The sequence below is a fragment of the Ornithorhynchus anatinus genome, chromosome 2, assembly GCF_004115215.2.
Source record: "Ornithorhynchus anatinus isolate Pmale09 chromosome 2, mOrnAna1.pri.v4, whole genome shotgun sequence".
NCBI classification, from domain to species: domain Eukaryota; kingdom Metazoa; phylum Chordata; class Mammalia; order Monotremata; family Ornithorhynchidae; genus Ornithorhynchus; species Ornithorhynchus anatinus.
The window spans coordinates 99,341,692-99,356,724 of NC_041729.1; the positions used below are offsets into that span (position 1 = coordinate 99,341,692).

Below are 15,033 nucleotides of genomic sequence, written 5' to 3' on the forward strand. Positions count from 1 at the left end.
TTTACTGCCCCCCTTCACCTCCCCTCAGCTAAGCCTCCTTTTCCCCCCACCTTCCTTCTGCTCCTCCCCGTCTCCCTTCCCCTCCCCTCAGCACTGTGCTTGTCCGCTCATTTGTACATATTTTTATTACCCTATTTATTTTGTTAATGAGATGTACATCCCCTTGATTCTATTTATTGCTATTGTTTTTGTCTGTCTCCCCCAATTAGACTGTAAGCCCGTCAATGGGCAGGGATTGTCTCTATCTGTTGCCGAATTGGACATTCCAAGCGCTGAGTACAGTGTTCTGCACATAGTAAGCGCTCAATAAATACTATTGAAGGGATGAATGAATTTACTGTCATATTTATTGAGCACTTACTGTGTGCAGAGCACTCTACTAAACTTGTGGGAGAGCAGGACGGGGACACGGTGCCTGACCCCAGCCGGAAAAACGGATCGGAGCAACTCAGTACTCACGCGGACGTGGTCTGCACGTCGTGCCAGCCCTTGCTGAGGTTCTGTCTGAGCTCATCCATCAGGGTCATTCCAAGCTTCTGCTTGATTTCCAACCGGTGCTTCTCTTTGGCGGATAAAACTTGGCGTAAAGTAGATACCTCTTCCTCAAGCTGCACAGGGGAGAAACTCCAGAGTGTGTGCGTTAGTTCCCTCAAAAATACAAAATAACTTGAGTCTCGGTCGCTGAAGGGACCTCAAGAGGTCTTTAAACCCAGCTCACTGACTGTGCACTTTAGTGTCGGTTTCCCAGGTTGGAGCATAAGTCCTTTGAAGGTCAGGAATGTGTCTACCAACTCTATCGGATTGTAATCTCCCAAGCACTCAGTAGTGCTCTGCACACAGTAAGCACTCAGTAAATATCATTCTCCGATCAATTGACGGTAGCCCCTTAGACGTCCAGGATAGATAGTTGCTTCTATGGGTGACCTGCTCCAGGTTTTAACTATTTTAGGATTACATAGTTTTCCCCATGTCTTTCTTTTGTAGCAATTAAAAGCAAATCCCTCTGGAGAGTTAGAGAAATATGAATGATCATCTTTATGACCTTGAAAACAATCACTGGGTCAGGTCTACTTTCAGCCTTCTCTTCCACAGATTGTATTATCCTTAAACCTTTTTCCTTTCACCATACTTCAAAATTTCCCAGCCATGGAAATCCCTGCAGAGCAAAGTAGCTTTGTTCTTGACCTTTGCCATGCCTAAAGGAAAAATATCTCCCTGAGATACATGGAATGGGGGTATCTAGGCTCTACCCCAGCTGATGGGGCAGTTGGGGACCCAAGGCATGTCTATATCTCAAATCCCACCTTCAAGAGGACTCTAGAGGGTTAAATGTTATCCTCTTTTTTGAGGGGCCATTTCTCCAATCTGTCACAGCCATTTCAACTTCAAATCCTAGCTTTTGTAAATAGTATTTGTTAAACACTTACTTTGTGCCAGACACTATACTAAATAACAACAATAATAATAATAATGTTGGCATTTGTTAAGCGCTTACTATGTCCCGAGCACTGTTCTAAGCGCTAGGGTAGATACAGGATAATCAGGTTGTCCCCCGTAAGACTCACAGTCTTAATCCCCATTTTACAGATGAGGTAATTGAGGCACCAAGAAGTTAAGTGACTTGCCCAAAGTCACACAGCTGACAGGTGGTGGAGCCGGGATTCGAACCCATGACCTCTGACTCCTAAGCCCTGGCTCTTTCCACGGAGCCACGCTGCCTCTCTGAAATGCTAAATGCTGTGGTAGTTACAATCTAGTCAGGTGGGACACAGTCCATGTTCCACGAGGGGCTCAACACCTTAATCCCCCTTTTTTTTTTTTCAGGTGAGGTAACAAGCACAGGGAAGTGAAGTAACTTGCCTAAGGTCACACAGAAGACAAGTGGTGGAGCTGGGTTTAGAACCCAGGTCCTTCTGACTCCCAAACCCATGCTGTATCTTCAAGGCCACGCTCCTGCTCTAATAAGTGATGGTCTACACCCTCCCTATTATGCACTAAACTCCTGCTTCCTGTGTGCTGGGCACTGCCCTGGATGTCACTCTAATAAGTGCTGGGTGAATATTCAGAAGTATAAGACAATATTCCTGTCCTCTAATTGAATATAGAAGTCATGAAGACATCCATTGGTAAAAATACAAGAATTAAAAGAATTGTAGACTAGAGGAAAAAAAAAAAAGAAGTGGCTAAGGTTGTAATTAAACAAATGAATAAACAGATGGACAAGTAGTGTGGCCTAGTAGATAAGGCACAGGGCTAGGAGTCAGAAGGATGTGGATTCTCAACCCGGCTTCACCACTTTTTTGCCGTGTGACCTTAAGCAAGTCACTTCCCTTCTCTGGGCCTCAGTTACCTCATCTGTAAAATGGGGATTAAGATTCTGAGGGCCATGTAAGACATGGCCTGTGTCCAACCTGATTAGCTTATATTTACCCCAGTACTTAGTACAGTGCCTAATGGACACCATAAAAAGAAAGGTAAGGCCATAATAGTGCTTAGGTGGCTGATGAAATGGCATGACTACAGAGATAATATGGAGTGGGGGTGAGGATTCATCAGGGAAGGCCTCCAGTTTCAGGTGGCTTTAACAGGCTTTACAGGAGGGGAGGGACTGACCTGGAAAGGCTGTTGGGGGGGAGGTTGATTCAGCCTGTTGGTTGGGCAACTTGGCTCTTTACCTGCTCCTCTCCTCTGCGTGGGGCAAGGACCATAACCTAAACTGGGCTACTTTTCTCAAGTCCTGCACCACTCAGGAAGCTCCCGATGGGGAAATTACCGGGAATAAAAGCCTCCAGAGGAAATGCTTCGCTGGTTTCCAGTACGCCAGGCTACCAGTCAACTGGAAACCTCCCCTCCCATCCTGCAAGCTTTTCTTCCTGTAGACTGACCCTCTAATGACATTCAATAGCTTCTCCCTTTCCAACTACACCTCCAACCCTCCAGCCTACTCTATTTAGAGGGTCTTATTTGTCTTCATGTTGCTATAACCAAAACTACTTTAGAAACAGTGTGGCCTAGTGGATAGAGCACAGATTTGGAAGTCAGAAGGACCTGGGTTCTAATCACAGATCCACCACCACCTGCCTGCTGTGTGACCTGGTCAGGCCCCGTCACTTCTCTGTCCCTCAGTTACCTCATCTGTAAAATGAGGATTAAGCCTGTGATCCCATTGTGGCATAGGAACTGTGTCCAACCCGATTTGCTTGTATCTACCCTAGCGCTCAGTACGGTGCCTGGCACCTAAGTGCTTAACAAATACCACAATTATTAAAAACATTAACTGTTCAACAAATTGCTATCGTATGGTAAAAGAACTTCAATCATTCATTTTGTCTTCCAGTCAACAAGGCTTGGAAAATTAACATTCCAAAAATAATTCAGTAAAATGACATGTTGCAGTACTCAACTACAAAAGTGTTATTAAATGAAAGACTTGCTAATTGTAGTGCGTGAATTTCATTCCACTAGTAAATTTCACGTTCATGAGGTGCAATATTAAAATTGAGATCAAAGACGACGTACCTTAACTAGTTCTGTCTTCAATTCTTCTCTTTCTTCTTCTGAAATCATACTTAAGAACACAATTTCTGAAGATCTGCCTTCATTTGCGCCTTGCAATGGTTCAGTGTCCAACAAATCTTTGGGAAGAGAGATAAAGAAGGTCATTTACAACCAAATTTTTGAAGGAGTTGTTGTCTCCAGAATGGTCATCCAATTTGGTATTAAAATGTCAGAACCAGAACAACATGGAAAAGTGATCTGTGGTATGAAAGGTGACATAGAGTCTGGAACCTGTGCGGCAGCTTGGCTTAGTGGATAGAGTCAGTAGGACCTGGGTTCTAATTCTGGCTCCACTAGTTGTCTGCTGTGTGACCTTGGGTGAGTCACTTCACTTCTCTGCGACTCAGTTTCCTCAACTGTAAAATGGAGATTCAATACCTGTTCTCCCTCCTACTTAGACGATGACCCCCGTGTGGAACATGGACCGTGTCCAACCTAATTAGCTGGCATCTACCCCACAGTTTAGTATAGTGCCTGGAATATAATTAGCACTTAATACCATTTACAAAAACAAAAAAACTGCCACTGACCAGGAGTGGAGAAGCCAAGAGAATGGTGAGGTGACACCTGATTTCACTGACTCTGGCATCAGCATCCTGAGTCAGTCATCACCCCTCAATAACATCATCCCCTCACCTCAATGCCAGTAAAATTGGCACCAAGCTGCCTGGGCTTTTTTAACCAGCCCCTACCAATCCAGCCCAGGGTTTAAAGCAGTGATCATCCAGGGCCAGAGAGCTAATCCAGGTGTTTCTGATAAAATTCAGATCATTTTTGATGGCCATACATTCTGTTTTCTGTGTTTGCCTTCCCACTAATAATAATTACAGTGATGTTTCTTAAGTACTTAGTATGTGCCGAGCACTGTATTAAGCCCTGGAGTGGATACAAGCAAATCGGGTTGGACATGATTCCTGTCCCACATGGGGCTCACAGTCTTAATCCCTATTTTACAGATGAGATAACCGAGACCCAGAGAGATTAAGTGGCTTGCCCGGAGTCATACAGCAGATAAATGGCAGAGCCAGAACTAGAACCCACGACCTTCTGACTCCCAGGCCTTTGCTCTATCCACTACTCTGTGCTGCTTCTCCATGCTGCGTCGTGGTACTTAGGGTGACTGTACTTTGGCAGAGCTCTCAGGTGGCTGGGGGTGGTTCTCTACACAGCTAATGATTTGGGAATTCATCACCTTTGTTAATAACAAGAAGAGATGAGTCAAATCAGCTACCACAAAGGGATGCTATAATCAATTCAAACCTGGCTGCTTTGTGCCCTAGCTACCCAAGGAGTTCACCAAAGGTAGTAATTTCCTACAGCTGAAACAGAAACTAGTTCTTGGGAAGCAGCATGGCCTTGTGGATAGAGCACAGCCCTGGGAGTTCGAAGGACTTAGGTTCGAATTCCAGCTCTGCCACGTGTCTGCTGTGTGACCTTGGGCCATTCACTTCACTTCTCTGTACCTCAGTTACCTCATCTGTAAAATGGGGATTGAGTCTGGGATAGGGACTGTATCCAACCTGATTAGTTTGTATCTAACCCAGGATTTAGTACAGTACCTGGCACATAGGACTTAAATACCATTATTACTATTAACAATTACTTGCAATTTCAGATCCAATGCATTCCTCTTTCCCTATGCTATATCTGTTGCATTCTGGAATTACTGCAGAGATACAAAGGAAATTAATGTAACAAATGTTTAGAACCCAAACAAAAAATGAGTAATTCCCCAGATTATGAATGTTATAAACAAACTCAATCATAAATTTGTTGATTTTTAACAACTTATATATTACTTCTGTTCCATGTATCAAGATGTTGGTAAAAAATAGGCAGGCAAAACCCTTTTAAAATGAAAATTTTGCAAATATCCACCTTATTCCTTTTGTAAAAAAAATTATAAGTAGATCCAAACTCATTACTGCTAGATCTCCTTTAAGTGCAATAAAATTGAAGCATTTTAACTGTGGGAAAGCAAAAATTAAAGACATAAAACAACTTACCTTATTAGATTTTTTTCCAGTCCACCACCCACTTCACAACATGGTAATGGAGCAAAGTTACCATCACTCTGAACAGAAATTGCAGAGCCCTGCTTAAAGGCCCTAGAATCCTCTGCCTTTCATTCATTTATACAATCATATTTATTGAGCACTTACTGTGTGCAGATCATTGTACTAAGCGCTTGGGAGAATACAATATCACGATGAACAGACACATTCCCTGCCCACAGTGAGCTTAGTCTGGAGGGGGAGACAGTTATTAATATTAATAAAATTATAGATACGTATAAGTGTTGTGGGGTTGGGGGAGGTTCATTCAATAGTATCTATTGAGTGCTTACTATGTGCAGAGCACTGTACTAAGAGTTTGGAATGTACAATTTGGAAACAGATAGAAACAATCCCTGCCCAGTGATGGGCTCACAGTCTAAATGGGGTTGAATAGAGGGAGCAAGTTAGGGCAATGCAGAAGGGAGAGGGAGAAGAGGAAAGGAGGAGTATTGGGAGGTGTGCTTCCATAATTCAGCACAAAAGATTGAAGAAAATCGCAATGAGATTGTGCTGATGGTTGCTTTTTTGGGTAAAGGTTACAAAATGGAACATGCTTCCAGATTGGCCCAGAAAATTTCCTGATTGACAGCTGCTGCCTGAAGATGCTGGCAGCTCAGGCCCGTTCCCCTCCCTATCCTCTCCCCTCCCCAGTCATCATCATTATTATTATTATGGTATTTGTTAAGCACTTACTGTGTGCCAGCCACTGTATTAAGCACATCCTGTGCTGTGGGGGCCGTCCTGAGCCGTGGCATAGTCCTGTCCCATGGCTAAAAAAGTACAAACTCCATGAGATTATAAGTCTTCTGTGGACTAGGGTCATGTCTACCAACTCAGTTATATTCTCCCAAGGACTTAGTACAGTGCCCTGCATACACTAAGTGATAATAATGTTAATAATGTTGGTATTTGTTAAGCGCTTACTATGTGCAGAGCACTGTTCTAAGCGCTGGGGGAGATACAGGTGATCAGGTTGTCCCACATGAGGCTCACAGTCTTCATCCCCATTTTACAGATGAGGTCACTGAGGCACAGAGAAGTGAAGTGACTTGCCCACAGTCACACAGCTGACAAGTGGCAGAGCTGGGATTCGAACCCATGACCAAGTGCTCAATAGATACCACTGATTGACTGATTGCTGCCTTCAGACAGGAATAAGTGCTGTTTTAGGTATTCTTTACTCTGCCCACCTTCAAAACCTTATTAAAAGCACATCTCCTTCAAGAGGTTTCCCTGAATAAGCCCTTGTTTCCTCTTCTCCCACTCCCTTCTGCGTCACCCTGACTTGCTCCCTTTATTCACCCCCGCCCCCCCAGCACTTATGTATATATAATTTTATTTATATTGTCTGTCTCCCCCTCTAGGCTATAAGCTCATGCAATTGACCGACTGAGGCAAGCACTGAAACTAGACTAGTGTAATGGGTCTCCAATCTCCAAAAATGTTGACTTCTTAGCACCAAACATCAGGCTGTCCTGTGCAGATTCAGGTGAAAAAGGAATTCCTCCCCTCAAAAATTCAACCCAGTGACTTCAGTCATATTTATTGAATGCTTACTGTGGGCAGAGCACTGTATTAAGCACTTGGGAAAGTAAAATACAACAGTAAACAGCCACATTTCCTGCCCACAATGAGCTTACATAAAAACATGATTTATACAAACTCCCAAGGAAGACACTAGAAGAATGTACGAGCCTATATTCTTTTACCATTTTAGAGAATCATATACTGTCTACAACACAGAATGCTTTGTAGACACAGAATAACCCACAAAATACAGAATGAGATAAAAATTAGGAGGACTGAAGGTTAGGGTGCTAATCTCACAAACTATTTTTTAACGATGGGGTTTTTAGAGCTAAACAGAGACCTGCCTAAGAAACTTGGAGCTAAAATGAGTGAGAAGTTTTGGAACAAACTTTAGAGCGCCTCTTTCTGTTGTATGAAAAAAAAAACCCAAAAGTCTTGTGGAAGATCCTAGCCATTAAACCAGTAATTCTCAAGAGAAAATGTGGATTACTGAACATGCTCCATGCTCTGAAATAATTGCTGTAATAAGTGGGCAGGACAAGACCATTTGGACCCATTCTGGTTTATCCTCATGGTCTATTCAGCCCAGTATTCTGTCTCCAAAAATGGCACTAGGATATCCAGAAGAACCAAGTGATGGTCACCCTCCTGGACATCCTGTCCTACGGTTAAGGGTGGACCATCCAACACCTTTCCTATCATCTCCATCTGCTCTGCTTTATCAGACTGTGGTCACCACCACTCCTGTACTAAACACTGGGGTAGATATAAGCTAATCTTGTAGGACACAGTCCCTGTCCCACAGGGGCTCTCAGACTTAATCCCCATTTTACAGATGAGGGAACTGTGGCCCAGAGAAGTGAAGTGACTTTCCAAGTTCACAGAGCAGACAAGCGGCAGAGCTGAGATTAGAACTCAGGTCTTTCTGATTCCCAGACCCGTGCTCTATCCACTAGACTACGATGCTCCTCTATCCCAATGGGGGAAGAAATCTTTCCTTATAAGAGTCTGAAAGAATAGAAAATAGGAGAGCCATCTTTGACTTTGGCTAATCCTGGTAGGGAAAAGAGCCAGTAGAGTGTGCGGCTAAGGATTGTGTGCTGCTGAAGGGAACTTGGGGAGAGTCACTCTTGTAAATGCCTGCACTCTCCCCACCTTCAAAGCCTTATTAAAATCACATCCCCTCCAAGAGGCCTTCCCCAACTAATTTCTCATTTCCTCTCTTCTAGGACTCTAAGTCTGTTGTGGGCAGGGAACAAGTCTACCAACCCTGTTCTAATGTACTCGCCCAGGGATTTAAGCGCTCTGCATATAAGTGCTCAATAAATACCATTGGTTGACTACTGCTTCTCCCTTCTATGTCACCTATGCCCTTGGATCTGTACGCTTTAAGCACTTGGTATTCACCCCACCCTCATCCCCAACGAACTTATGAATACACCCCTCTAGACTGTATACTCCTTGAGGGCAGGAAATATGTCTATTAGCTCTGTTGTATTGTACTCCACCAAGCACTCAGTACAGTGCTCAGCACACAGTAAGTGCTCAATAAATACCATCAATGATGAGGATGACCGATTATTTTACTGTTTTCACCTTTAGACTGTAAGCTCCTTGTGGGCAGGGAACATGTCTACCAACTCTGTTGTTTGGCACTCTCCCTAGAGCTGGTACCCTACCCTGCAGTCAGTGGTATTTATTGAGCACCTCTGATTGACTGAGTAGGAGAATCCCGAGGCAAATATGCTTGCCCCTGGACAGAATTTTAAAAACTTCCACAAACACTTCACAGCTTGTCCTCCCTGCCTTAAGTCAATTTCAGCTTTTTCTTTGAACACGGCATGACAACCTCTCTAGGGATCTCTTGTACTCTCCCAAGTGCTTAGAAGAGTGCTCTGCACACAGTAAGTACTCAATAAATACCTCTGATCGATTTTTAACACTCAAAGGTAGTTATTTCAGGAATCTCTGGTGCTCCACGTGCCTTTGTTTTTTTTAAAAAAAGAAAAACATCCATGGTTGTGTTGTTGCTTACATTCCTGCATTTCAAGTCTGAGAAGGAAGTGTTATTTCAGAAACCCGATAAATTGCTTTTTCCTTCCGTGTTTGTTTTAAAGTGGCTTAATGCATGGGTATCAGCCATCATCAACATTTTTTCCTTCAGCATGCCCTGGGCCTGACAACAAATCTTCTGTATTAAAATACCTCAAATCCAATTGTCTAAAAGCCTTGATGACTTAGAAATCCAACTATAACAAGCTAACTGTGGTAGACAACTCAAAGAGGGCAGTACATTGCTTGGCACATAGTAAGCACTTAAATGCCATCATATAATGTGGCATTTAAAAAATTCACACACACACACACTAACCCCCCCTCCCCCAGGAGAAAAGTCTTATCCCTTCTCCAAGAACTTTAGACAACTAGCTTTCTTTATAAAATTTGATTATAGTTGCTTTTGGATGATTTTCCTTTGGCTGACTTGTTTTATAAAAGTCAGAGTAGATTACCGTAAAGACTGAACACAGCCAGTTTCCAGGGTTCAACCAAGTCACATTATCATCATCATCCCATCTCCCCACAACTTCTCTGCCTGTTTCTCCATAGTACTGGGAAAATAAAAATAAAAATACCATGAGTTTCCAGACCAACTAGAAACAGAAAATTCTCACGACAAAAATCAGCCCTGCTGAGATTTCCACTCTGGTTTTGTGTTGCTGAGGTATATTGATTTCAGATAATGACCCAAACACTGAAATGCTTCACCAAAAGGCATAAAACTCTTAGCTTCATTTTCATCTAGTTTCTCCTCACTCTGACCGCTGTTCAAGCACTATGGCTGCCATTTCTTCTGGGATGCAGAAATATGCTTAGGAATAAAAGTACCAGATACTAATCATGAGGGTGATGTTGGAGACCCAAATGGTTCCTGTCACAGGATGGCACTACCATCCTTCCCATCTCACAAGCCCGCAACCTTGGTGTCATCCTTGAATCCGCTCTCTCATTCACCCCACACATCCAATCCGTCACTGAAACCCGCTGGTCTCACCTTCACAGCTTCACCTAGATCTGCCTTTCCTCTCCAAACTGCTACCTTGTTGGTACAATCTCTCATTGTATCCTGACTGGATTATTGCATCAGCCTCCTTTCTGATCTCCCATCCTTCAGTCTGTGCTTCACTCTGCTGCCCGGATTATCTTTCTACAGAAACGTTCTGGGTATGTCACCCCCCTTTCCTCAAAAATCTCCACTTGTTGCCTATTTGCCTTCGTATGAAGCAAAATCTCCTCACTATTGGCTTCAAGCTCTCCATCACCTTGCCCCTCCTAACTGACCTTCCTTCTCTCCTTCTACAGCCCAACACGCACACTCTGCTCCTCTGCTGCTAACCTCCTCATTGGACCTCATTCTCGCCTGTCCCGCCGTCCACCCCCGGCTCACATCCTATTTCAGGCCTGGAATGCCCTCTCTCCTCACATCTGCCAAACTAGCTCCCTTCACCCCTACAAAGCCCTGCTGAGAACTCACCTCCTCCAGGAGACCTTCCCAGACTGAGCCCCCCTTTTCCTCTGTTCCTCCTCCCCTTCACCCCTACTCCCTCCCTCTGCTCTACCCCCTTCCCCACCCCACAGCACTTGTGCATATTTCACATTTATTATTCTATTTTATTAATGTATATATATATAATTCTGTTTATCTATTTTGATGCTACTGATGTTTGTCTACTTGTTTTGTTTTGTTGTCTGTCTCTCCCTTCTAGACTGTGAGCCCGTTGTTGGGTAGGGATTGTCTCTATCTGTTGCTGAACTGTACTTGCCAAGCACCTGGTACAGTGCTCTGCACACAGTAAGAGCTCAATAAATACGATTGAATGAATGTATCCACAAGACAACAGGGCCCTGTGTGTTCCAGGCAAAATCCTGGTTTAATTTTGTTTGGCCCAGAATCCTCTTGGAATTCTAGTTATAGAGAATTAATGAAGTACATCACACTTCATTTCTCCTCTGGGACAAACTCTTCCTCCAAAAGATCTTCACCGACCATCCCTGCCCCCTAGAGGAATTCATGTTGGGTCTATGCCTCCCGGGTTGAAGGTGTTTCTGACAGAAGAAACACTCAGGGCCCCTTGGGTGGAGGGCAGGCACAGCAAGAATCCCGAAAATAGCCAGCGCTCGTGGTCGACAGAGACAGCAGAAGGTACCGAGATGGCTACCGTAGCAACTACCTACTGGTCCATAGAGCACCATGGTACAGCAGTGGCACAATACCACAGTCACTCTGTCCATAAATGGATTTTGCAAATAAAATTCCTGGCCTGCACTTCAAAGAGCTGCGCTCCTGTCCACCTAATATTAATAATCGTGGTATTTGTTAAGCGCTTACTCTGTGCCAAGCACTGTACTAAGCGCTGGGGTGGATACAAGCAAATTCGGTTGGACACAGCTCCCATCCCACATGGGGCTCACAGTCCTACTTACCGTTGCACCCCTAGCCTCGGGGTAACAAGATGGTCGAGGAGAAGAGAGGGTGCAAGTAACCCTGCATAATTCACTAGCACAAGAGTCAGTTCTTTCACACAAAAGCCACATGGCCTAGTGAAGCAGCATGGCTTAGTGGAAAGGGTATGGTCCTGGGAGTCAGAGGACATGGGTTCGAATCCCAGCTCTACCAAATGTTTTCTGTGTTACTTTGACACCCACTTAACTTCTCTGGGCCTCAATTCTCCTGTTCTCACCATCCACTTTGACTAGGAGTCTCATGTTGGACAGAGACTGTGTCCAACCTAATTCACTTGTATCTAACCCCAGAGCTTTGTGCCTGACATCTAGTAAACGCTTAACGAATACCATAAAAAAAAAAAAGATCCTCCATCGAAATGCTTTTAGCCTACATGACCAGCCTGAGTTCAGACTAGCAAACCCTTTCATCAGTTCTCACAATGAAGCTGTTAAGTCCGGCAGTCCCCTGCTTCCCTCTTCATGGGGAACGGTGAGACTTCTACTTTCGGTAATGTACGTAATGAATATCCTGTTTCATGTTGAGACATTTGGCTTCTGCAGACACTGAAGCGAAGAGAACATTAAAAAAAACTTGGTTCTACATTGCTTATTTCTCCATCAAGCTGGCCCCAGTTCTGCAGACGCTCAGACATGAAAACATGCTGACCTTTCTCATGGACTCTTTCAGATCTTTGCATCAGTGCACACCCCCAACTCAGAGCCAGAAAATACCTAATAAAAACCCTTAGCCTGTGAAAATCACTGCTCTTTGGGTCCTTAGCTGTTCTCAGCGATAAGAAGCCGTGCGGTCTAATGGAAAGAACTCAGGCCTGGGATTCAGAGGACCTGGGTTCTAATCCCAACTCTTGTGTGGCCTTGGACGGATCACTTGGCTTCTCTATGCTTGTTTCCTCAACTGTAAAATGGGGACCTGTTCTCCCCCATACTTAGTCCGTGCGCCCTATGTGGAACAGAGACTGTGTCTGACCTGATTAACTTGAGTCCATCCCAGCACTTAAAATAGTGCTGAACACAGAGTGTTTAACAAAAAGTAATAATAATAATAGTCACTCATGCTTCACTCACTCACTAAAGGAAAACCTTTGCAGGATGATGAACTTTTCTTTACGGCACTTGTTACACACCTTAAGTGCCCGGCATTGTTCTCAAGCACTGGGTAGATACAGGGTACACAGTTCACATCCCACAGGACACTCACAATCTTAATCCCCATTTTACAGATGAAGTAACAGGCACAGAGAAGTCACTTGCCCAAGGTCACACAGCAGACAAGAACATTCTCACACACATTTCAGAGAGGAGCAGACTTCAAGAATACTGTCTCAGTAACTGGCAACAGGAGTTGCCGTGCTCTGTGGCTGAGGTAACCGGCCACTGGTTGAGGTGATCGAGTTGCTGTAATGAACGAATAAGAAAATATAAGTTTCTTACAGATGGTGGGGGGGGGGTGTCCCGTCCTGCTCTGCTTCTGAATCCGGCTCCTGTCCGTCAGCGATTATCACTGCCCATGCCTGCTGGGCAGGGTGGCATTTATCTTCAAAGCTGAGTCAGGTGACCGGGCCCCTCCCCAGTGGCCTGCTTCCATTTGGTTGGCCGGCTCTGGGCTTCTCGGGGGCAAAGTGTGTCAGAGACCCCTCTGTTCGCAAAGGATTAAAACTCCTTACATGGTATGTCCAGCTTCTAGTTAGTGATATTTATCAAGTGCTTTTCCTTTGTGCAGAGAACTGTATTGAGCGCTTGGGAGAGTAAAGCATAGCAATATAAGCTGGTTGTGGGCAGGAAATGTGTCTGTTATACTGTTATATTGTACTCGCCCAAGCACTTAGTATAGTGCTCTGCACACAGTAAGTACTCAATAAATACCATTGACTGACAATAACACATTCTCTGCCCACAATGAGTTTAGTCTAGAGAAGAGGTATGTGTGTGTTTGTGCGCGCACACACACACACAATAATGTTATTTGTTAAGCGCTTACTATGTGATAAGCACTGTTCTAAGTACTGAGGTAGATACAGGGTCATCAGGTTGTCCCATGTGAGGCTCACAGTCTTAATCCCCATTTTACAGATGAGGTAACAGGCACAGAGAAGTGAAGTGACTTGCCCAAAGTCACCCAGCTGACAGGTGGGGCGGAGCCGGAATTAGAACCCATGACCTCTGACTCCTAAACCCGTGCTCTTTCCACTGAGCCAATGCTGCCCACAGGACCCTCTCCAAAAGGGGCAGACAATCACAACGAGGAAAACCCCTGTCAGGAGTTCCGGGCCTGGTTCCTCTGCTACCCTTGTGACGCATGCAGCCTAATCCCTAAAGACCAGGCCAGGCTCTCTCAGTTTCACCCTGCCCCTCCTCCTGGACCTACTACTATTTTGGGAAGACAGGGCATGCTGACAGTCCAAGAACTGAAAGGGCAGCCAGTAAAATAACCCAGACAACACACACTCATTATTCCAACAGATGACCTGTAACCCTTAGTCTGAACTTCTAACTTTCGAGCAGGTAGCAAGAGTAGAGGGAAGGCCCAGAATGCTAAATTCTAACCCACTCACCTCTGCTAGGCCTAGATCCTCAAGCACAGCTGATGCCCCTTGAGCCGAACTCATCTACCCCCTGGAAATCCTTGAGGAATGACTCAAGACTGTAGTGATGTCATCCAGTTAGCTTTCTGCATTCTTTTTCCCCAGCTGAGAGGAGTAATTCTGGGTTTATTCCTCCACCCAACTGTCTCACCCTGAGGGAGTTCACCAGACTCCAAGATTGACTACATTCTCCCTATGGGGCCAGTGATGCAGGTGAGCCATTCGGAAAAGTAAAATATCTTTGAGGTCTGTTAGTGGGAGATGATGAAACCCCTTCAAAATCAGAAGAAGGTATGCAATATTTCTGTCACTTCTAATAATAATAACAATAATTATGGTATTTGTTTAGCATTTACTATGTGCCAACCACTTTTTGAAGCACTGGGATAGATACAAGGCAATCAGGTTGTCCCATGTGGGGCTCACAGTCTTAATCCCTATTTTACAGATAAGGTAACTGAGGTACAGAGAAGTTAAGTGACTTGCCTAAAGTCACACACCTAACTAGTGGCAGAGTGAGGATTAGAACCCATGTCCTCTGACTCCCAAGCCTGGGCTCCTTCCACTAAGTCACACTGTTTGACCCTCCAAACCATCACCACCCTGACTCAAGGCTGCAGAGATGCTGTCCAATTAGTCTTCTGCATTCTTTTTCCCCAGCTGAGTGGAGTAATTCTAGGTTCTGTCCTCCTCCCAACTGGGTCACCCTGAGGGAGTTCACCAGACTCCAAGACTGACTGCATTCTCATTCATTCGCTCAGTCATTTATTGAGCACTTATTG

General features: G+C 44.5%; 1 protein-coding gene across 7 annotated transcripts in view; it reads right to left on the bottom strand.

Annotated features, from left to right (window-relative positions):
* TPD52L1 (TPD52 like 1) overlaps window positions 1-15,033 on the bottom strand; it is a 40,019-nt gene that overhangs the window by 15,943 nt on the left and 9,043 nt on the right. For 3 of the 7 annotated variants that reach the window (XM_007658007.3, XM_016225782.3, XM_039911186.1), the window contains exons 2-3: window positions 3,520-3,635; window positions 460-608 (exon numbers count right to left, since the gene is read on the bottom strand). In XM_007658007.3, coding sequence (XP_007656197.2) covers window positions 460-608; window positions 3,520-3,567 — 197 coding nt within the window. In that variant the 5' untranslated portion in view covers window positions 3,568-3,635. Of the gene's footprint in view, window positions 1-459; window positions 609-3,519; window positions 3,636-6,308; window positions 6,365-9,655; window positions 9,750-13,100; window positions 13,193-15,033 lie in introns of those variants that run through there. The other 4 variants (XM_007658001.3, XM_029057910.2, XM_029057908.2 and 1 more) reach the window with 4 other exon arrangements.